Raw genomic sequence first — 23,339 nt, forward strand, 5'->3', positions numbered from 1 at the left:
CTAGTAACCCAGTCAAAAAAGCTAATCAGATTAGATTGGCAGGATCTACCCTGGGTGAACCCGTGTTGGTGTGGATCACGCAGTTTTTCTTCGTCTAGGATTGTGTCAAGATTCTGTTTGATCAGTGTTTCCATGAGTTTACACACTATAGACGTGAGACTCACTGGTCTGTAGTTTGCTGTCTCTGTTCTGCAGCCCTTTTTGTGGTGTGGGATTTTCTGCCTAACTTTAGAAGGAACATATGGTGAGCAGAGAAGCTGACATACGGCCTCTTTTCCAAAGCCGTGTCAACAGCCCCGAAGCTTCAGGGCCGTTAGCGTGGCTTTGTAAAAGAGGCCGATAGTTTAATAGTGAAAGCCCCCCCAACTGTGAGTTAGGGTACTCACGGAATGCATTATAATCTCAGCTTGGTTACTGACTGCCAGCGTGGTTGACTCTTCTGCCTGTGCCTAAGTTTTTGCACACACAGCTGGTTCAGAATAATATGCTTGGAATTCAAACCCAATAGCCAGTGTTTAAAACAAAAGCAGACCACCCTAGGTAAGTTATACCTTGATATGCAGCACTTAATATCTGTGTATACATATAGGACAGAGCCAGGAATATTCAGTTAGTAACAATATTCAGCATTGTTATCAAGATAACCGTTTGAATAATTTAGGCTGCTTTTATGCTATCTTGAGTTATCGAAATGGTTATATAGATACCAGCACTAAATATTGGGGTTCATAGTCAAAAACGTGCAGGACAATCGAGCGCCGACAATACGGAGCAGACAGTCGCACGCAGGACATCAGTGCGCCGGACTTAAACTTAATTTTAAAGTGCTCCAAGTGGGGGTTTGGGGAGGGAACCCCCGCAGTTAAGTTAGTACTCTTTGCGCTGGTGTTGGGGGGGAAACGCCCCATTATAGAGAGAAGAGGCATTTTTCCCCTTTTTTAGGGAAAAACGTCAATTTCCTCTGTAATGTGGGGGGGTTCCCCCCTACACCCCCCCAATGGTAGTGGCAACAGTACTAACGTAAGTGGGGGGGGGGGGTTGCCCGCCCCGCACCCCCTCGGAGCACTTTAAAATTAAGTATAAGTCCAGCGCACTGATGTCCCTGTGCGCAATTGTCTGCTCCGTATTTTCGGCGCTCAATTGTCTCGCGCGCTTTTGTCCCGTTACCAAATATTGGTGTCTGGATAATTTCTAGTGTTGCGTAGGCTCCACCCCCAGATTGCTCTAGTGCAGGGATCTCAAAGTCCCTCCTTGAGAGCCACAATCCAGTCGGGTTTTCAGGATTTCCCCAATGAATATGCATTGAAAGCAGTGCATGCACATTCATTGGGGAAATCCTGAAAACCCGACTGGATTGCGGCCCTCAAGGAGAGACTTTGAGATCCCTGCTCTAGTGCTATTCAAACAGCTCAGGTAATGAGGCTGAAAATATGGGTATGTCCCTATTCTATGGCAGTTATCTGACTAGCAGTATCAACTATCTGATAGGTGTTGCAGAATATCGCATGAACATTGCTGCATTTCTGCAATCTAAATCCCAAAAATATGCTGCCTACTCCTCCATCCCAGAATTTGCTGCATGACTGAATTTCTGAATGCTGTAGCAAAATGCCCTGGGATCCTGTTTGGGTGAAAACTTAAATTGTTAGTTCTCGGTGTTCAACACCCTGTTTGCAGAAAACCGTTAATGTCACTCGATCTGCCGCCATGTGTTTGATAGACAGAAGTCTGTGATCTCTCTTCCTCTGCCCAAATGGAGTTCTTTTTCCTGACGAAGCTGAAGTGAAATACGATCGGTGCTGAAGAAGATTCATGGCTTGTCTTTTGAATTCTAAAAGGATTTTTACAAACTTATTTGTTTAGAATGAACATTATTTAGTTTTTTGTTGAATATATATATATTTTTTTGTAATTTTTTATTTAGAAGAAAAGTGGGAGCACACAATACACTCAGCAAAACAATATACATAGTCAGCATCACACCCGCTCTCACCCTTGCCCTGTTTGAAGAACTCCCCAACCCCCTACCCATCCCCCCTCCCACAACAGCAGGTAAACAGAAGAAAAAGACATAAACCCTAGAATCCAGTTCCCCAAAAATTCCCCACACAGAGAGAAGCACCTTCAATACAGCAATTAGAACTAGACAGCACTTAGAGCAACCCAAGAAGACTAAACAAGAGACAACACCAGTGTGACCCCCCACCCAAGCCTCCCCCAGCACCCTTTCCCAATTCCAAACCCTCCACTGCCAAAAATCTACCCCAAATATCCACATATTGTTGCCATGATCTTGCCAACAAGGCCGAGAGCCGATATCTATCACATACCCAGCCCAATTTGTCCCGCATAAGGTGCAAGGATGGCCCAGACGCACTCTTCCAATAGCGAGCCACAGTCAACCGTGCTACATGAGCCAATTTGTCCTGTGTATCATCTACCCCTCCTTTGGGCATCCTCAGGAGCACTACATCTGCCCGCACCTCTAGTGGTACCTGAAGAAGGGTCCCCACATACCCAAATACCTGTCCCCAATAGGTCTGAATCTCTGGGCAGCCCCACGTTGAATATATTTTTTGCTGGATATTTTTTTTAACACTGGTTTACACTATAGATATTTTTTCACTTTAATTGGGATTACTGGACAACAGAATAACACACTGAACTATGATTGCTCAAACCCACCAGTACAATAGAGCTTATCATCATCAAAGATAACGAAAAACAATTTTTCATACTTTTGATACATTGACTGAAAGCAAAGCTGGTACTTATGTATGCAGGGTGGGTGCAATGATGTGTGTTATTACACTACTGACTATATGCCGTTGCCGGTATAAGATGGTGTTTTTCTACTGAGCACTATTATTATTATTTATTTTGATATGTTGAGATGATAGGATTTCTTTTTTTGTGCTGGCTATTCATTCTTCTACATCTCTGTAGTTCTCTTCCCCTTCTACATTTCAAATAAGCTTTTAAAGCATCAAGTTGTTTGGTTCATACTTATTACTTCTGTTCATATTTATTACTACTTGTGTTGTCTTTTCTTTCTCATACAGTTTAAACATAAAGTTCAGAAAATAAAGAAGCAGCCAAGACCTGTCGTTAAACAAAAGAGCTGCAGGTGAGACTTGGTATATAGCATGGGGTCATTAACAGCGTTGCTCAGAGAGAGCGGTTAAAATGTTGTAGGGTGGGACTAAATTTGATTACTGAGGACAATTCTATAACTTGGCGCCTCCATTTAATAATAATAATAATAATAATAGTTTTATTTATATTTCATCATATCTTTTCAGTTCAAGACGTTGTACAATAAAGGAGAGGTACAATGTGGATACAGGTATCGATACATGTGAGGGAAATAAGGTACATGAGAGCGGTGAAGCAGTAGGGTTGGTTTAGAGAGGGAGAGGGTGGGTCCTAGAGTGGCAAGAAGCAGGGGAGGGAGAGGAGAGGAAGAAGGGTGAATTAGTCTGGAAGGAGAGGTTGGAAGGTCAGACAAATTTGTCAAATGAATGGGTTTTCATGTTTTGTTCTGAAAGATTGATATGATGGCAAATTCAGGAGGAGGTTGCTTAGGGTATTGTTCCAAATGCCTGCTTGGAAGGACAGGAATCTTTTGTAGTGGCATCCCTTGGGTGTTGGGAACAAAAATAGTAGTGTTTTGCGGGAGTTGATCTGTAGGATGAAGTGTTTCAGAAGGTAGGTAGAGGAGGTGCCAAATAGTGTCTTGTAGCATAGGCAGCCGAATTTGAAGATGATGTAGGCGCACCAAGATGCGATTATGGAATACTAGCATAAACCTGAATTGGTTTATCTAGATTTAGGCATAACTATATTTCTTTAGCACTCTCCAGACCAGTAGAGGTTAACTTTACGAATGGGTATATATCTAATCATGAGCAGCAGGTGGAGACTGAAAACAAAACTTTGGGACAGTATATCCTAGCCCCTCCTCTCTATTTCCCTCAGTCTTCTTTCAGTCTCCAGCAGGTGTTGAGTGATCTGTACCCATCTCCCTTGGTAGGGCTGTTGGAATTTGTTTAGGGGGTTTATTGTCCCTGTTTTTAGCCGGACGGAGCTTGGGCGGACTCTGTTTGGGGGTTCGTCCGACCTCGGGGGTGTTAAACCCGGCGGGTCACGAGCGGGGTCCCTCCCCCCACTTCCTCCACCTCCCCACATTTTTTTAGAGGAGCCTCAGCAGTATCCCTTGCCCCCTAAATCAAGCAAGGCATATTGCTTTGAGAGCCTGTGGAGTCTGTTCTGTGTAAAAAAAAAAAAAAAAAATCCTGAGGTAGTGCTGGTCTGGAGGGTTGTATCCCTTTAAGAAAACTGTATTTTACTGTATTTTTTCAACTAACCGGCACTTTTTTGCAGCTAGGTCGCGTATGGAGCAATGAGCACTTCTAAAGGGAAAAAGTGCTCATTGTGCTCCAGACGCGAGGCACTCGCGGCCGGCCTGTGCAAGCGGTGTTCAGGCCGGTGCGGTGGAGGAGCTCCGTCGGCAGCGGCTGCAGGCGCCCAGAGCTCCCCGCCGATGGTGCCTCGCGAGTCGGCAGGGAACGGTGGGGAAGCCCGGTCTTCTCCGTCCGCCCACGGAGGGAATCCCCAAACCGCCGACGGTCAGGTTTTAGAGGATTCCCTCTCAGCTGATTTTTTGACAGCTGATGCCGGCTTGCCTGCTTTAGCGGCTGAGACTATACAGGTTTCTCAGCCGCTTCAGGCTATGGAGGGAGCTTTTTTGGCGGGAAAACCGCCATCTTCTCTGTCTGGCCCCTCCATTTTGTCTTCCACCTCAGGTGACCTTCCCCCTGTTTTGACTATGCAGGGGCAAGGTTCTGCTGGGTCCCCTGCTGTGGCAGGGAGTCCCTTGGGACCCTCGGGGGGTTTTTCTCCTGACTTTTTCTTTTCTTTATGCAGAGCCTATTTTCAGGCGGCTGGGGGTCCCGGTTGCGCCCAGGGGGTTTCGGGGGGTGGGTTTTCCTCCGCGCTCCCTGCGGCTTTGCCTCTTTCGTCTGGCGTGACGTCCCCTCCGCCGCCTCCCTTGTCCAAGCGTCCGCGGGTGTCGTGGGACGAGAATTTGTGGTCGGAGGAACGGGTCGGTCTGGAGGAGGACCTGGACCCTTCGGAGGAGTTCCAGGACTCTCTGGAGGGGACGGAAGCTGGCGGCGGGTTGTCGGATTTCCCGTTCTCCAGTGACGAGGCGTCCGTGGTGCGTCTTTTTCAGAAAGATGAGCTGCCTGACCTTATTCAGCAGGTTTCTTCGGTCTTGCGTTTTGAGGACGCGCCGCCGGAGACTCCGCGTGTGGGGGACCCCCTGTTGCGGGGGATCCGTTCCGTTTCCCGCTCTTTTCCTATGCATCAGGATATTCGGGATATTATTCTGGAGCAGTGGAAAACGCCGGAGACGCCGTTTCGGCTGGCGCGCAGCATGGCTCGCCTGTATCCCATTCCTGAAGGGGATCGGGCTACGTTAGCTTCGCCGGTCGTGGATGCGGTGGTCTCGGCAATTTCCAAGCGGCATACCGTGCCTGTTGAGGGCGGTTCTGCCTTGCGGGAACCTGAGGAGCGCAAATTGGAGAGCATCCTTAAGCAGAATTTTCAGGTCTCTGCCTTTGGGGTCCAGGCGGCTATTTGTGGGGGACTGGTCGCTCGCGCCGTGTTTCGGTGGGCGGAGCGGGTCTTGGATCGAGAGTCTGACGACTGGTCTCTGGTGGATCAGCAGGTAGCGAAGATTGAGATGGCGGCCTCATTCCTCTCAGATGCTCTATATGACTTGGTGCGGATCTCGGCTAAGTCTATGGCTTTTGGCGTGGCCGCAAGGCGTGTGTTGTGGCTGCGCGCTTGGGCGGCGGATGCTGCGTCCAAAGCTAAGCTTACTAAATTTCCCTTTCGGGGGTCGTTTTTGTTTGGAGAGGATTTGGATAAGTTGATTCAGACTCTGTCGGACTCGAAAGTTCCCTGTCTGCCGGAGGACCGTGCCCGCCCGGCGTCTCGGGGGGGTGCGGCCCGGGGGCGTTTGCGGGATTTTCGCAAGTATCGCCCTGGGCGTGGGGCTGCTTCTTTCCAGTCTCCGGGCTTTTCCCGGGGTCGGTTCTTCCAGCGCATGCAGCCCTTTCGGGGGGCCCGTCGGGGGGCAGGGAATCCCTCCGCCGGTTCCCCCGCTTCCCGTCCTGCGCAATGACGCCTTGCCGGAGCCCCCTTTGGTTCCGGTGGGGGCCCGGCTGCGCGAATTTTTCCCCAAATGGGCCGAGATCACGTCCGATCAGTGGGTCCTGGAGGTGGTGCGGGACGGTTATGCCCTGGAGTTCGCCCGCTCTCTGCCGGATTTTTTCCTCGCTTCTCCATGTCAGACTCCTGTGAAGACGCAGGCGTTTCGCCAGACCCTTCAGCGCTTGCTAGATCTCAGGGCAGTTGTACCTGTGCCCCCTCCGGAGTGGGGCACGGGCAGGTATTCCATTTACTTTGTGGTGCCCAAGAAGGAGGGGACCTTTCGGCCCATCCTCGATTTGAAAGGGGTCAACAGGGCTCTCAAGATTCCCTCTTTCCGTATGGAAACTCTGCGGTCGGTCATTCTGGCGGTTCAGCCGGGGGAGTTTCTCACTTCTCTCGATCTGACGGAGGCCTACTTGCATGTTCCCATTCGGGCCTCTCATCAGCGTTTCCTGCGCTTTGCGATCTTGGGTCGGCACTATCAGTTCTGTGCGCTTCCCTTTGGGCTGGCCACGGCTCCCCGGACGTTCACCAAGGTGATGGTGGTCGTCGCGGCAGCCTTGCGGTCGGAGGGCATCCTGGTACACCCCTACCTGGACGACTGGTTAATTCGGGCAAAGTCGTTGCAGGAAAGCTCCCGGGTTACTGCTCGGGTGGTGGAGTTTCTCCGGTCGCTGGGCTGGGTGGTCAACCTTTCCAAGAGTCGGTTGGTCCCGGCTCAGCGTCTGGAGTACCTAGGGGTGCTGTTCGACACCTCCTTGGGGAGGGTCTTGCTCCCAGAGGGCCGGGTGAGCAAATTGCAATCTCAGATTCGCCTGCTTTTGGCGTCCCGGTGTCCTCGGGCGCGAGATTTCCTCCAGGTCTTGGGGTCGATGGCGGCGTCCCTGGACGTGGTGAGGTGGGCGCGGGCCCACATGCGTCCTCTCCAGTATGCTCTGCTCCGGAGGTGGTCTCCCCAGAGGCACGGGATGGATGTTCCGGTTCCCCTGCGAGGCTTGGCGCGCTGCAGTCTGCGTTGGTGGCTCCAGACCCCTCACCTAGTTCAGGGGGTGGGTCTGGATCTCCCGCAGTGGACGGTGCTCCTGACGGATGCGAGTCTCCTGGGTTGGGGGGCTCAGTGTTTGGGTCACTCAGCTCAGGGCACCTGGTCCGCGGAGGAGGCCGCCTGGTCGATCAACGTGTTGGAGACCAGAGCGGTCCGTCTGGCGCTGTTGGCTTTCCACTCCCTGTTGCTGGGCAAGTCGGTCAGAGTACTGTCGGACAATGCCACAGCGGTGGCTTATGTCAATCGTCAGGGGGGCACCAAGAGCACTCAGGTGGCGCAGGAGGCGGCTCTGCTCATGGTTTGGGCGGAATCCCATCTGCTGGACCTCTCGGCCTCTCATATAGCCGGAGTAGAAAATGTTCAGGCAGACTTCCTCAGTCGTCACTTCCTAGATCCCGGAGAGTGGTGTCTCGGCGCCGAGGCGTTTCAGTTGATAGTGCAGGCTTGGGGGCAGCCCCTGATGGACCTGATGGCCACGGGTGGCAACGCCAAAGTGCCCCGCTTCTTCAGTCGTCGCAGGGACGGTCTGGCCGAGGGTCTGGATGCTCTGGTCCAGCGGTGGCCAACGGAGGGGCTGTTGTATGTGTTCCCTCCTTGGCCGCTGGTGGGCAGAGTGCTTCTTCGCATTGTTTACCATCCAGGTTTGGTGGTGCTGGTAGCGCCGGATTGGCCTCGCCGTCCGTGGTATGCTGATCTGGTGAGGCACCTGGTTGCGGATCCTCTTCCTCTGCCTCTCTCGGACGACCTTCTGATGCAGGGTCCCATTCCCATGTTCGACCCGTCTCCCTTCTGTCTTACGGCGTGGCTCTTGAAAGGGGTCGCCTTCGCAAGAAGGGGTATTCAGACAAGGTGATCTCTACACTGTTGGGGTCCCGGAGGCTTTCTACCTCTCGGGCTTATGTGCGGGTTTGGCGTCTATTTGAGGAATGGTGTCGGGCGCGGGGAGTGACCTCTTTTCGCGCTTCTCTGCCTAACATTCTGGAGTTCTTGCAGGATGGCCTGGATAGAGGCCTGGCTTGGTCTTCTCTCCGGGTTCATCTTGCAGCCCTGTCGGCTTTTCGAGGGTTAGTGTCAGGTCAGCGTTTATCGGCTCTTCCTGATGTGATTCGGTTTTTGCGGGCGGCCAAGTTGCTTAGGCCTCCCCTACGGCCCTCGGTTCCCTCTTGGGATCTTAATCTGGTTCTCTCTGTTTTGGTGCGTCCGCCTTTCGAGCCTTTGGACGTCTGTTCTTTGAAGGACCTTACTTTGAAGGCGGTCTTTTTGGTTGCCATTACTTCTGCTAGGCGTGTTTCTGAGCTGCAGGCTTTCTCTTGTAGGGCTCCCTTCTTGGAGTTTTCTAAGGAGCGGGTCGTCTTGCGGCCTGTTCCTTCCTTTCTGCCTAAGGTTGTTTCTCCTTTTCATGTCAATCAATCGGTGGTTCTCCCGGTCTTGGGTGGTCGGGAGGGCTCTTCTGAGCAACGGCAGCTGCGCAAGTTGGATGTCGGTCGGGTCCTTCGTTCTTATGTGCAGCGGACCCAGGAATTCCGGAAGTCCGATCATCTCTTTGTCCTCCTGGCGGGTCCTCGTCGGGGAGCTGGCGCTTCTAAGGCTACTATTGCGCGCTGGATCAAGGAGACGATTGCTTCCGCTTATCTTCTGAAACAGCAGCCTGTTCCGGAGTTTCTCAAGGCTCATTCCACTCGGGGTCAGGCGGCTTCTTGGGCTGAGTCGTCGCTCGTGCCTCCTGTGGATATTTGTAAGGCTGCGGTTTGGTCCTCCTTGCATTCCTTTGTTCGTCATTATCGGGTTGATGTGCAGGCGCGTCGGGACGCGGTGTTCGGTGAACGCGTACTGGTATCGGCCCTTCGGGGGTCCCGCCCGTGAGAGGGACTGCTTTGGTACGTCCCATTCGTAAAGTTAACCTCTACTGGTCTGGAGAGTGCTAAAGAAGGAGAAATTAGGTTCTTACCTGCTAATTTACTTTCTTTTAGCTTCTCCAGACCAGTAGAGGTCCCCACCCTGTCTGTTGTTGTTGTTGTTGGGGCTGTTGCGCGGGCAGTTTTTGGTTTTTGCTGCGGGTTCTAGTATTTTTCTAGGGCCGGGGAGAATTGAAGAACAGCGGCTGTGGCTCGGCTGGCTTAGCTGGCGAGCTGTGGGGACATTCTTCCTTCGGGAATTTTCTCCTCTGCATTTTCCAACAGCATTTTGGGTTTGTTATTTGTTACTCCTTTCGGAGTATTGTTTTTTCTCTCTGTTGTTTTCCAGTTCTTGGTTCTGCTTGGCTATTCGGCAGACTGAGGGAAATAGAGAGGAGGGGCTAGGATATACTGTCCCAAAGTTTTGTTTTCAGTCTCCACCTGCTGGTCATGATTAGATATATACCCATTCGTAAAGTTAACCTCTACTGGTCTGGAGAAGCTAAAAGAAAGTAAATTAGCAGGTAAGAACCTAATTTCTCCTTACACCAGCTCTGTGGGAGGCGTAAATGGGCACACCAGACTTGCTCATGCTCCACTGATAAATATCCCACTTGCTGTTACAGGTTATAGCACTTAGGCATGACATTACAGAATATCACTTAATAGAGACCATGCGAAATAGAATCTGTAGCTGAAATTCATGGGTCAGTTTTGACCATAACTGAAACTGGCCTTGCTGCCCACCTTCCCGACAAAAAACATATCTCCTCCATCCTGGGCTTACCTCGTAAAGGCCCTGATGGTGGAGTAGTGTCTTCAGGGCAGCAGCATACCAAATTAATTCTGCACCCATCTGCTGCACTGAAAAAATGGCAGGCGTGACTTCCTGTGGCAGCCTCATGAGACCGCTTTGGGAAGTTGTGGCTGCCATTTTGGAATTGGGAACAGCCTGAGAAAAAGAGCAAGTTGCTGTTGCTCGGGCAGGGCTGTTTTTTTGACATGCTGGGGCCCAGAGCAGAAATTAAGGAGGGGGCCCCCGATCCCCGATATCCCCACCTCTCATTACTACCACACATAAAACAACTTTAAATGACTTTATTTATTTAATTTTTTTTTACACACAAAACATACAGACCTTTACCAGATACAGAACAAGGGATCACAACTAGAAATACAAATTGAACAGGGAACCCCAAGACGTTAAACTCACAAATATTACAACAGTGTTCTTCAACCTTTTGACACCTATGGACCGGCGGAAATAAAATAATTATTTTGTGGACCAGCACCAGTCCGTGCAGTTGAAGAACACTGGGCTAAGTCGTGCCCATCTCCACTCAGTCTCCACTCCCATAATAGTACTAATTGTAACACAATTTTTTCCATTCATTTTTCATATATAAACACAATATAATTGTATTGTATTAACAACACATGATTAACCACAAAATTAAAATACACAAAGCACACTGTATGCTTTTAACATTCATTCCTACCAGAAAACAGATAACCCCATGCAAATGTAGGACCAAAAACTAAAAGTGCTAATATTTACAAACAAAGCCTAAAATGCAAGACTCTGCAAGCAGTACAACCCCAGAGGCAAATAAACAAATGCATTTCTTCCTGAACAGACAAATCAATCACTAAATAAAAATTAAAAGCATTTCCCCTACCATTGTTGTCTCTCTCCCTCCATGTGCCTTGCCTTCTGGTCTGCCCCCCGGTGTTATCTTTGGGCCAGTCCACGGTGTGATCAATGCAGCGTCTTCGGGCTGGCTCCCTGAGTGCTGCATTGCACAAAGCTGTGGGCAGCGGCTCCTCAAGCGCGTCCTGCGCCTCATCTGGAAGCCTTCCCTCTGATGTTGTGACATCAGAGAGAAGGCTTCCGGTTCAGGCACAGGCCGCGCGTAGGAGCCTTTTCCCACGGCTTTGTGCACTGCAGCACTCAGGGAGCTGGTCCGAAGACGCCGCGTTGATTGCACCGTGGACCAGTGGCTTAAGAACGCTGTCTTGGGCCTGATGGACGTGCCAGCCCTGTGGAATGGCAGAAAATTTCTATGGACCGGCATCGGTCCACGGACCGGTGGTTGAAGAACACTGTATTACAACATTGGAGAAATAAAAACAGATATGCCCTTCTTTCTGTACTGAGCACAAAGGGATCCCAGGTCTACCAAATATTATCCATCTCCCTTGCTGTGGCTTGTGGGGATCCCAAAACCCTGCTAATTGAAGACCACCTCCTGTCTGGCAGCCAGTCATCTCCAAGCTCTGCAACTAGCAGCAGTGTCTCTTGAGCTGCCAACGGCTGCAGAGCTTGAAGAATTCTGGCCGCTGACTAGAGGAAGAAATCTTCAGCCGGCAGGGCCTGGGAAGCCCACCAACTTAGGTATAGAGAGATGCCAGAGCATGGGAGGGGGGGAATAAAGGGGGAAGGAGACAGAAACCAGATCTCAGGGGAGGAAAGGAGGAGAGAGAAATGCTAAGGGAATAGGAGGCTGGAGAAGGCATGAGATGGGAAATAGGAGAGCTAGAGGAAGGGAGAAGGAAGGAAAGTTGGTAAATAGCTGAAAAGTAAAAAGGACAAGGGTGAAATCTGAGTGGTCAGAGAGGCAGAAAAGCAAAATAGGGCAGGAAGAGCTAAAAAGGAAAGATCAGTATATCACAGACAGGAGTAGTGATGGAATGAAACAAGACAGGAGAGAGGAGAAAAGACATATGGACAGTAACCACTGGAAAGGAAATTATCAGAAGACACAGGAAAGCCTACCAACTTAGGTATTTATATTTTGCATTTGGTAGGGGGCTTGGTGGGGAGACATTTAGTGCCCACCCACTGTGGGCTCAGGCCTACTGCCCACCCCCACCAGCTGTCTGGTAAGCCATCAAACACAATAAAAATATCTGCGATGCACATATCCCAAAGCTAATATTTTTCTACCTTTGTTTTTTGCACATTTTATTTTTCCTGAAAGATAACAAGCAAAGAATCCAACGGAACTGCAGTAAAATGTCGAATCGAAGAACAAAGCAAAAACTGCAGGGATGGTGTACAAAACACCAAGTCTTTAATGAACAAACGTAAATATAAATATAGTCATGAAACAGTTTGTATCCAAAAGGGGTCCTGGTTCATCCACTCATTTTGGATACAAACTGTTTCATGACTATATTTTTCCTCTCCCTTTCCTTTTCTTTTCTTCCCTGGTCTTCCTTCTCAATTTATTTTCTGCCTCTGACAATTAAATTCTTTTTTTCTATTCAGTCCTCAATTTCCCTCTTTTCATTGTGCCTACCTACAGCTTGCTACCTTTCCCTCGCCCCTTCCAGTATCTCACTAACTCTATCCTCTTTCCCCAATCTATCATGTGCCCTTTTTTCTTTATCTCCTCCTTCTATCCAGTATGTGCCCTCTTCTCTCCTCTCCACTTCCATCCAACGTCTGCTCCCCTCTTTCCACTTCCATCCAGTGTCTGCTCCCCTCTTTCCTCGCCACTTCCATCCAGCGTCGGCTCCCCTCTTTCCTCGCCACTTCCATCCAGTGTCGGCTCCCCTCTTTCCTCGCCACTGCCATCCAGCGTCGGCTCCCCTCTTTCCTCGCCACTGCCATCCAGTGTTGGCTCCCCACTTTCTACACATAATAAGCCTAACCTCTCCCACTCAACTTCTTTCCCTTATCAGACCATCTTCTTCCCTTCCCCTCATCTTCACAGGCACTTTTTAAACCAGTTTTATCTCTGAGGAGCCCCGACATGGCAGCCATTCTCTCTAGTTGCATGTGGCTGTCCCGAAGCTTCTCCTCTGACACAACTTCCTGTTTGTCTGGAGAGAGACTGGCTGCCACATCTAGGCCCCTCTGAGAAAGAAAATTTTGATTTTAAAAAGCGCACATGAAGATGAAGGGAAGGGAGGGAGATGGCCCAATAAGGGAAAGAGATGACCAGACCATGGAGCTGTGGGGCCCAAGGCAGCGGCCCTGTTTTCTGTCCCCTAACACCAGCTTTGTTCTCGAGCTATTCCCAATTCCAAAATAGCAGCTGTGACCTTTGCTTACAATCCCGCCTGCCATTTTTTCAGCACGAAGGAAAGGGGCAGGAGCAATTCAAGGTGCTTCTGCCCTGAAGACACTACCAGGACCTACTAGAGGAAGAGCTGGGGAGGGAGGGAAAGAAAAGAAGGGTGGAGTGGTGAATGGCCCAAGAGGGGGATGTGCTTTCTATTGAGGGGTTTGGCTGGTTTATGGTGGTAGAGAGAAGCGGAGCTACAGTTCCCCCTGAAAATGCATAGAAACCCAGACCTGGATTTAGGTTCAGCTTCTGTGATGAAATAAAAATTGCCAGTCTTGGGAGTGGCCTGGTGGTTAGAGCTGCTACCTCAACACCTTGAGGTTGTCATCTAATCCTCCATTGCCCCAGGTACAGAATTAGATTGTGAGCCCACCAGGACTGATATGGAAACGCTGTTTGTTATAAATCACTTAGATATATAAGTGCTATACAGATCATTCACAATCACCTAGTGCATGTACACTTCTCCCTCTGAATCTGCAGTTTCAATATCTGCGGATTCGGTTATTTGCGGGAGGTTTTGGGTTTTTGTTTTTTTTTTACAAAAAAACTATTTTCGTTTTTTGGCTATTTTTTAAGCCGTCCAAGTCTCCCCGGAATCTTATCTGGTGGTCTAGCAGTGAAGCGGGGCAGGAGCGATCTTCCTATGCTCCTGCCCCATGTAGAGCCGTCATCAGAATGGCTGACGGGAGTTCTCGAGACCACAACGGGAACTCCCGGCAGCCATTCTGATGACAGCTCTGCACGGTGCAGGAGCATAGGAAGATCACTCCTCTACACTGCTTCACCGCTAGACCACCAGGTAAGGTTCCGGGGATGCGGGAGGGAGGCGGGGGTGGGTCAGAGCCGGCCGAGAATTTATTTGCGATTTTTCACACTTCACAGTCCGGCTCTGCACCTAACCCCTGCGAATACCAAGGGAGAAGTGTACACACATATCTGGCACGTAAGTGTAGGCCTGTCCAACTATAGAGTATAGAAGAGAACACATAAAGTATTTAAAACAAAATCTCCAATTGCAAAAATCTTAAGGCACTAATATTTAAGGAAAATAGCAATATATGAGTTTGTTTTAAATACTTTAAGTAAGTAAAGGTGTTAAGTTATAGAATTACTGGGGTTTTTCCTACTTGGTTCAAGTATATATTTCCAATTCTTGTTTGGGGGGGATGTAGTTTCCAAGTTTATTAAATAGTTTGATTTATCGCCTATTCAAAATTCTAGGCGATGTACAAATAGTTCAAAAATTTAGATAACATATCATTCAGACATGTAGCATTTTAGTTTGCAATATGTCCTATATTTCAGGGAGCATTCATTCCGCTTTACAGTGTAGCATGATACACCCCTAGGGCATATGAACTCAAGTAGGTTCTCTTATCACATTCTCTGTTGTTTTCCCTGATTTCTCTGTTTAGTGAATATGGTGTGTGTCACAGTATAGAAGCCAGATGTTGCCATATAAGATTTAAAACAAAACAGGAGGTAGTGTTCTTTAAATCAGGGGCAGGCAATTCTTGTTTTTGAGAGCCCCAAGCAAGTCATGTTTTCAGGGCTATCTGCAATGAATATGCAGGAGAGAGATTTGTATGCACTGTCTCCTTGGTATGCAAATTTGTTTCCTGCCTTTTCTTTGTTGATATCCTGAAAACCTGACCTGCCTGGGACTCTCAAGAACCAGAACTGCCTACCCACTTGCTCTAAATCATCGGAACTGAAAAACAAAATACAGAATAATTAAGCAGTAATCTAAAAAGACAAACGTACAAGAGGAGACTAATATTTCACAGAGCAAAAGATGCTCATGTTCATCGTACTTATTATTAATCTCATTTTACTGCAAATGGGAAAAAAATGTGTATGAATATTTAAAGCAATCTGAGCACAGGGGGAATGTCTGTGTCAATTCAATACAAAACAAAGGAGAATATTTTTACTTCTGAGTTCTGAAGTCTCAACATACAAGTTATCAGGGCAGGATTCATTCATCGAGGGCCCCTAGGCACACAAGTCCCCTCATGACGTAACTTCCTGTTTCGGAGGACAAGGGAAGTAGACACGCACAGTATTAGAGCAGCCCCGCGGCATGGATTCAATTTGCTTACAGGCAGCGGTGGGAAAGAGGGCAGCAAGGGAGTCAAAGAGAGGGAAGCTTACATCACTTCACCACACAGTCGGGGGCTCCCTGCCCTGTTTGCTGCCCCCTAACGCCGGTCCTGGAAGGGGAAGGGGAAGAGATGCCTGTTTACCTTTCCCTAGCATCGGTGGACCCCCCCCCCTTGATGTTTTCGAGCCTGAGGCATGTGCCTATTGGGCCTACCCTTGAATCCAGCCCTGCAAGTGATTCTGCCTCAGTGTAGCTTGTCTATGACATGATGGAATGGCGGAGTAGCCTAATGGTTAGCGCAGTGGGCTAAGATTCTGTGGAGCTGGGTTCAATTTGCACTGCAGCTCCTTATGACTCTGGGCAAATCACTTAACCCTACATTGCTCCTAGCACAATTAAAAAAAAAAAAAAAAAATTAAGATTGTGATCCCACTAGAGACAAAAAAAAGAGTACCTTGAGGGGGGGAAGGGATTGAATTGGCTCTTTGGCAATGTCCGGTGGAATAAGGAACCAATTCCTAGATATTGATGTGTGGTACAGAGGCAGGGTGGGGGTATGGTATTCTTTAGAGGTTGGGAGGATTTCCTTGGAAGGTTTCTATATCTTGTGGATTTTATTGTATGTCAGGGGATGGGGTTCATTTGTATTGTAAAATATAGGACTTTTGCTGTTGTTGAATTGGACGGCTGTAATTTTTTCTCAGTTGTCATCAATAAAAATTGTTTTATATATATAAAAGTGAATTTTGATACTCTATAATAAAATAAATTTACCACATTAAAAAAGTACCTGTATATAATGTATACAATGCTGTGTGCATCCAGTATCTATAGAAATGATTAGTAGTATGATGCTGACATTCTTCAATTCTTTACTTCAGCCCTAGGAATTTAAGTATAATACAAGAGAAAAAATTAAAAAGGAAGTTAGCAAGAAAAGAAGCAATAAAGTTGGCAAAAGAAAAAAAAGAAAATCCAAGGGAAAATAGCCTTTCTGAAGAGGATATCCATAAAGGTATGTTTCCAGCAAGCTGGTTTGTAGTAATTTGGTGTGAGAGGGCCTTCTACTGATTTTATTGCCGTCGTCTTGTTCCCCTCACGAAGCGCAGAGACTAATTGGGATTTAGTCATTTAGACTGGCCCTGTGGGGGCCTGCTTGCTTGGTGCTACGCAAGACTTAAGTTTGGAAAGGGCATTGGGTTGCTTGCTTACTTCTTGGGTTGCCAAAGGGTTTAAGTATTGCTAAGGTGCCAGTAGGAGAAAAGTAGAAAGAAACATGTTCCGTTTTTTATTTGGAAGTTGAGTGGAATCGTGATGAACCTTATAATGTTTTGGACCCCAGATGTCTAAGTTGGCTAGGCATGAGCCATTAGGCATGACTAAATGCTCACAGAGATGATTGTAAGCTTTTGCCCCACTGATTTCCAGGTCAAATTGTGCTCTCAAGTGGGTCTGCTGCAGAGGCAGTGTTCGCAGCTCCTTGGAGGGGAATGGAAAAAAAGTTCTAATCGTGGAGTAAGGACAGTTAGTGACCGGGTTTAGGATTCAGTGCTGTAGAAGAAAACCTAGAGCAGGTTCTGAATGTTCATGCGTGACCTGAACTAAAGTGGGTCGGGAGAAAAGAGAAGAGGAACATCCCAGATTGTGGACGAAGTATCCTGGTGCCTGGATCACAGTCCTCTTTCTGATTTAGCCAGAAGAATTAAGCGGGAAACGGGTGTCAAAATATAATTGTTTTGATGTTTGATGCTCAAACTTGAAAATGAATCCCAGGTAGCAGCAATCAGTAGGTCTCCTACATGTCATTACGGTCTGTTTAGGAGTGTTTTATTTGATTGCTGCTTACTCTGTTCTACCACACAGTAAATTTACCCATAAACTTGGCATCATGATCTTCTGCTTAGGGCTTTTGGTTTCTGCCTTCTATTACCTGGTTCTTTCAGAGACTGAAGGTTTTTGCTTTATCTTTTCTACTGTGCAGAAGTTATATGTGACAGATCTTTGTGTTGGAAGTTTAGGGCAGAGGGTCAGACTGAGGGTCTGATTACCTTACAGTATGTCTCTCTTATTGCTGTAAAGATTCCCTGTCATGCTGGTAGGTTTATGGAGGGGGGGGGGGGTCATTTATTTAGAATACACAGGTGAAGGCCTTGATATGTCCCTTTGGGTCTGTTTATGTATGTCTTTCTACAGATCCTGATCGGTATAGGAGATGTTTCGATGACATGATAATGCAACATATTACAGAAAATACCGAACTGATTAAAACTGGTGTTCTCGATCCTCCTAAGCTTCTTGATGAACTGCTTTCATGGCAGGTGATAAGTGAGCTGGACTATACCATATATTCTGCTGATGCTGCCAGTATGTCCTCAGCAGAAGTCATGGACATGCTTATTAATCATTTGAGCCAGGAGGATAATAAAGTCAACACCAGACTATTTCTTTATGTGCTAAATCATCTAGAAGACGTGAGGCCCAAACTAAAAGACTGGCTTGAAGAGGTCAATACTTTAGGTAAGTCATGCATCACCTTGTCAGAGAAATTGTGGGATTGAATATAATTTAAAATGACTTACTGTATATGTAACCAGCTGTAGATCACATAAGTGCATGTAGTTCAATTGCATTCCCTAATTTCTTTCCACACACTGTAAATATCAGTATTTCTTCCTACAAGCCAGGCTTTAGGAACTTGTCTTTTCTGCTCGTGTTTTATTCCATGTAGTTTGTCTTTGTGTTCATGGTTTTCGCTCTCATTCTGCGGGAGATCACAGACCTTTGTGAAAAATCTGTTTCTAGAGGGTTCCCTTCTTGTCAGTAAGCCCTCTGGACAGCCTGCACATCAGATCGGGGCTCAGGGACCGTTCCCTTGGGAGCTAGCTCACCCCATGTTCATCTGCTAGTAGGTCGAGTGCAGGCAGTGTGGTTCCGTGGAGACACGCCCAAAATTGTAGCCAGATTGCGTTCCTCTGCCAGGCGTTCTGTGTGACGTGTCCAAGGTTGGCGGAGGTGACCAGCTGTGGAAGTCAGACCGGTGGGGCAGTCAGGAGATTCAAAGTTCAACTTTCCAGCAAGTTGAGGCAGAGGATCTCCCTGTGAGCTGTTTTAGCTCCATCTGCAGTATTTCCCTGTCAGAGACTTTTGGGGATCTTTCAAAAGGGTTTTTAAAGTGGTTTCCCTGCATGCCCTACCCCCACCCCTAAAATCCTAAAATCTCTGTTTTTGAGGGTCCTCTGTTTTCCCGGACTATCTTGGAATTTTTCATATTTGATTTTAAAGTTATTTTTTATACTTACCAGCTTCATTATTGAAAGGAAACCACATAGATGACCTCCCCAGGGCAGGATGTCATGGATTTATGCCTTATTTGCGGTGGACAGCTGTCAGATGCGCAGCCATATTCCAGGTGCGCTGAAGCCTGCGAGGGGTGATACTTGCCCAGATTCAGTGCCTTCAACCTCCGTGGAGGGTTTTCTAGCACTTTCTGTCCCGACTCCCATGAAAATGGTGTTGGGGGGGGGGAGGGGGCCCTGGGAAGTTTGCAGGAGACACTATGGCAAAACGCAAGAGCGTCTAGGGAAATAAACCTGGTAAATCCTCCAAAAAGTCCCCAACTACAACGCAGGGGTTGACTCCCACCGTGGAGGATGTATTTTCCCCAGATTTTGTTGATATGCTTTATCAGGCATAATTGGGGGGGGAGAGAAACAGTCTCTGCCTGTCTTCCTTTCGCTGGCCTCTGTTCCGGTCACAGGGACCTCTGCGACTGTGGTCCAGGGACTTTTCTCTTGCCTCCCTTAGGGGGTGCCGGCAGGTATGCAGATGAATGCTGTTTCTATTTATAGCACTGTTGTTATCATTCAGGTTACTAATGTTTGATATCCTGATTCAATTATGTTTACTTGTTGCTGTCTTACATTTCTAATTGTGAGCAGAATACACTTGTTGGGGAGTGTCGTCCTATTCCTCTCTCTCTCGTTGTTATCCTCTATAGATGTTCCTGGCTGCTTTGCCACTAATTGTTTACAGAACCAGGGACAGTCATGAGGTATAAGAGGGATGGGTTTAAGTCTCTGAAATTTGAGGCTTCCTACAAAGTCCTGGCGGTAGACGGAAATAACTCACTGGTCCGGGAATAAAGTGTGGATTTACAAGAAAGAAGATTAGCAAAAGTAAGAACCTAATCTTTCGTTGTGGCTATTACCAATGATTATAACCAGTTTAAAATTGTGTGACAACTAGAGCTATACTGAATATTCATTTTCTATTTGATTTGGCCCCAAATAGTGCCCTGAGTACATTATTTGTATTCAGCTGAATCGTGATTAAATTCAAAAATGAATAATCTGGGGTAGAGAATGACACAGTGACAGAATTCATCACCATTCCTGTCCTAGCGGATAACTGCAGGAAATTATCCCCATTACATCCTTTAAGGAGAGAAGGAGGAATCAAGAGTATGAATGGGCACAGCCACTGACTCTCAAACCTTGTGAAGAATGCTGGTGTAGAAGGACTGAGGTTGAGATAGACACTAAAGAATGACACTGGATGGTTAGAACATAAGACCATAAGCGTTGCCATACTGGGACAGACCGAAGGTTTCCAGCTGTGGCCAACTCAGGTCCCAAATGCCAGGCAGAAACCCAAAGAGTAGCAACATTCCAGAGCTGAGATTGTGATATCATAATGCCTCATTCCACTAATGCCTAAAAGCCAACCTTATCAGTGATGTCACAATGGCTTCATTTTCCTATACTTGGCTCACATAAGAATCAGAGTATGAATGAGCTCAACCACTGACCCTCAAGCCTTGAGGTTGAGAGAGACACTAAAGAATGACACAGGATGGTTTCCCACGGTTATCCACAGGGATGGGAATGGCGATGAATTCTGTCACTGTGTCATTCTCTAATATGGGGCTCTACTTTGCTAAATCCTATTGGAATAAACGTGATTACATGTTGCTTCTTTTATCATTTGTTATGCTAAAGCTCAATGCCCATTATTCATATCTGTATTCAGCCAAATAACTTTCATTATTCGTATTCAGCTGAATAGTAAAATATGCTAGTCAGTACAGCAGAGCTATTCAAATGGCGGACCCCAAGGGGGTGTCAGTGCCTTTCTCTCCCACTGGCACCACTGAGAAGATATCTTCTCAGTGTCGGTAGCTCTGCTGGTCACACCCCTCCCAACGCAGGAAGGTGCACGGAGGAAGCTGGCCCTATGTGTCTTCACATAGCTTTTGAAGCTGACTGCCTAGCCTGTATCTTTGAAGTAAGACTGCAAGAACAGAGAAAACTGGTGATGCTGGATTGGAAGGATGAAGAATGTAGTGAAAAAGAGACACATGGAGGAGAAGAAAGAGAGAAGATGCGAGAGGAGAGAAAATAGGTAATATTGGATAGGGGAGAAGAGACAGAAAGCGAGACATTATTCTTCAAATTATAAAGACATCCCCAAATTTAAAAATAGTTTCATCGCTCTCACTGAGGTATGTTACTTCTTTTAGATTTTGGAATTTTGTGAAAAACTTTCTTTGCAAAAATAGATTGAGGTTCGTTTTCAAAACCTTTGTGTGTCTATGTGCTTTGGAAGATGAGCCCATATGTTTGTATTATGGTTAAATGTTAGTTATGTGATTAAGTATTTATAAAAAAAAAACCAAAAACAAACCACAAAACATGATGTGCACGTGTTAAGTTTGTGGACCTGGGTTTTAGTCAGCAGAAGTTTCTGGACATCAATGTAAACAACTCACTCCCACCCCAGAGGTGTAGAATAATGTCGCTATGAAGAGACCACCCAGGTTGCAATTCCAAATACAGTTTTTGGGATCCAACCCCCACAGTTTGGGAAGGTAACAGAATATCATACAGATCAATGAGCATCTTCTCTCACATCAGGCTGCTCTATGGGGTAAAGACCTAGAACAACTCCTATTGCCCACCACTTATGAGGTAATCAGGAAACGCCTCAAAACTCACCTATTCCTGAAATACCTAGACAGCTGACCCACTTCCCTCCTTCCCCTCTCTTGCCCTTTCTCCCCATTGTTCCCACATCCCTTAAGTTAACTCAACTTGTACGTCAACTCAACTTGTACTCCACTAATTTTCTGTAAACCGCATAGAACTTAACGGTATTGCGGTATATAAACTGTTATTATTATTATTATCAATGGAAGGATTAGCTAGGTAAAAAACGAATAGCTCTCTCCCTTAAAAGTACAAATTTTGCTTTTAGATCTCGGAGCTAGCTAGAGCAGATCATGTGGGCATAGCTTCTACCATAGGAAGGTGCTAGTCTTATGCACTGGATCATTTTTTTCCATGTAGTATTTCATTTCTTTTGACTCTCTTTCAGGTTTGAAGGCTGCAGAGGCTTTTCTGGCTCGGTATAGTGACTGCTTAGAAAAACTCAACTTTGACACCCTCTTGTCTCTTTGGAATGAGAAGTATGGTAATAAGCTGGACTCTATGATCTGCAATCATTCTCCTGAAGATCTACTAGCGTATTTCCATAAAGCACCACCAGAGAAGGCCCGCTGGTTAATATGGCTGCTTCAGGAGAATAAAGAAAAGTTTGCATGCCCAGCCTTACACCAAGCTTTAGATTGTTATTTCAAAATAATGGGTATGTGTGTGATCTCGATTCAGAACTACCAAAATTATTTATAATAAGATTTCTTTATACTACCATTTCCAATAAGCAAAATGGATAGATTTACCAGGGAGTGTCTGTGCATATAGGGCTGTGTTATGGACACACTTAAAGGCGCCTAATGTCTCAACATATATTTTTATTTTCTGCATATTGCTTCCTCTGACTTACTGTTTTGATCTGCTTGCAAGTCCTTGTTTTCAGTATTCTGCAATGAGAGTCTTGATAGAATAGCTGAAAAATGAGAGATTGCATTTGTGATGGTTAAAACAAACAAACAAAAAACCAGTACAGTACTCCCCCGAATTTCAAAAAACCGCAAATGCGGTTTAGTAGTGGATAGAAGGCAAGAGAGGGCAGCTGGGGCACCTGTGGGTGCTGAAAATCGAGTTTGGGACCATGCTTAGTATTTTCCGACCACCTCTTCCTGGTACTAAAGTCAGACTACACCAATCAGGAGCTGCTTTGACACACTATCTGGCGTGTCAAAGCAGCTCCTGATTGGTGTAGCCTGACTAGTACCAAGAAGAGACGGTTGGAAAATAACCACGAAAGATTGAGACTGCGAATTCACAGGGGAACACTGTACTTCACAAACCAGTTCTGAGGGGCCTCAGTTAGTCAGGTTTGCAGCATATCCATTTCACATTTATTTAATATACCATAAATAAAAAACAGCTAAACAGTTTACAAAGATTAATAATAGTAAAAAGAGGGGGAGGATTTTAAATATAGTAATATATACCTTTTATGTTTAGCTGCTTCATCTTAGAATGATTTAGTCTAAGGTACACAAACAGAAAAACAAAGTGGGACACTGGATCTTGAATGACCAACAATTTATTAAACAGATAATACTAAAAATTTCAAATACAGTATGAATCAGTGCAACGAGGAACTGCATGCTGTGGCTGTTGAACAGAAGTTTGAATCTCTCAGATAACATAGCATTCATACACCCAAGTAGGACCCCTGTAAAAGGCCAAAACATGGACCATGTTTGGTCCCTCTTTGTCTACATCAGTGTCTCTCAAACTCTGTGCCAAGGCACAGTGGTGTGCCCCGAAGAGATTCCAGGTGTGCCATGAGAGATTCCAGAATTTTACTTTATTTTAAAAATTCCCTTCATAAGTATACACTAGAATAGATGACATGTATGTCTGCCAATGTTATGAGCATCTCTGTGTTTGTAACTGCCCAGACAAGCATCATTCTTTGACGTGATTGGTCCTTGAAAACTAACGGCAAGTAATTTTAATTTTATTTTTTTTATGCTGTAGTTATCCTAACTTGAGAAACAAAGCAATCAAAGCTTTGTTACCATTTGGATC

The 23,339-nt window shown here is 46.6% G+C and overlaps 1 protein-coding gene across 3 annotated transcripts in view; it reads left to right on the forward strand.

The window, feature by feature from the left end:
* The window catches only part of TTC3 (tetratricopeptide repeat domain 3), a 280,528-nt gene that overhangs the window by 155,358 nt on the left and 101,831 nt on the right, over nucleotides 1–23,339 (forward strand). For all 3 annotated transcript variants that reach the window (XM_033948613.1, XM_033948616.1, XM_033948614.1), the window contains exons 26-29: nucleotides 3,063–3,127; nucleotides 16,221–16,354; nucleotides 17,533–17,856; nucleotides 21,712–21,981. In XM_033948613.1, coding sequence (XP_033804504.1) covers nucleotides 3,063–3,127; nucleotides 16,221–16,354; nucleotides 17,533–17,856; nucleotides 21,712–21,981 — 793 coding nt within the window. The remainder of the gene's footprint in view (nucleotides 1–3,062; nucleotides 3,128–16,220; nucleotides 16,355–17,532; nucleotides 17,857–21,711; nucleotides 21,982–23,339) is intronic.

Source organism: Geotrypetes seraphini, chromosome 6 (genome assembly GCF_902459505.1).
Source record: "Geotrypetes seraphini chromosome 6, aGeoSer1.1, whole genome shotgun sequence".
NCBI classification, from domain to species: Eukaryota; Metazoa; Chordata; class Amphibia; order Gymnophiona; family Dermophiidae; genus Geotrypetes; species Geotrypetes seraphini.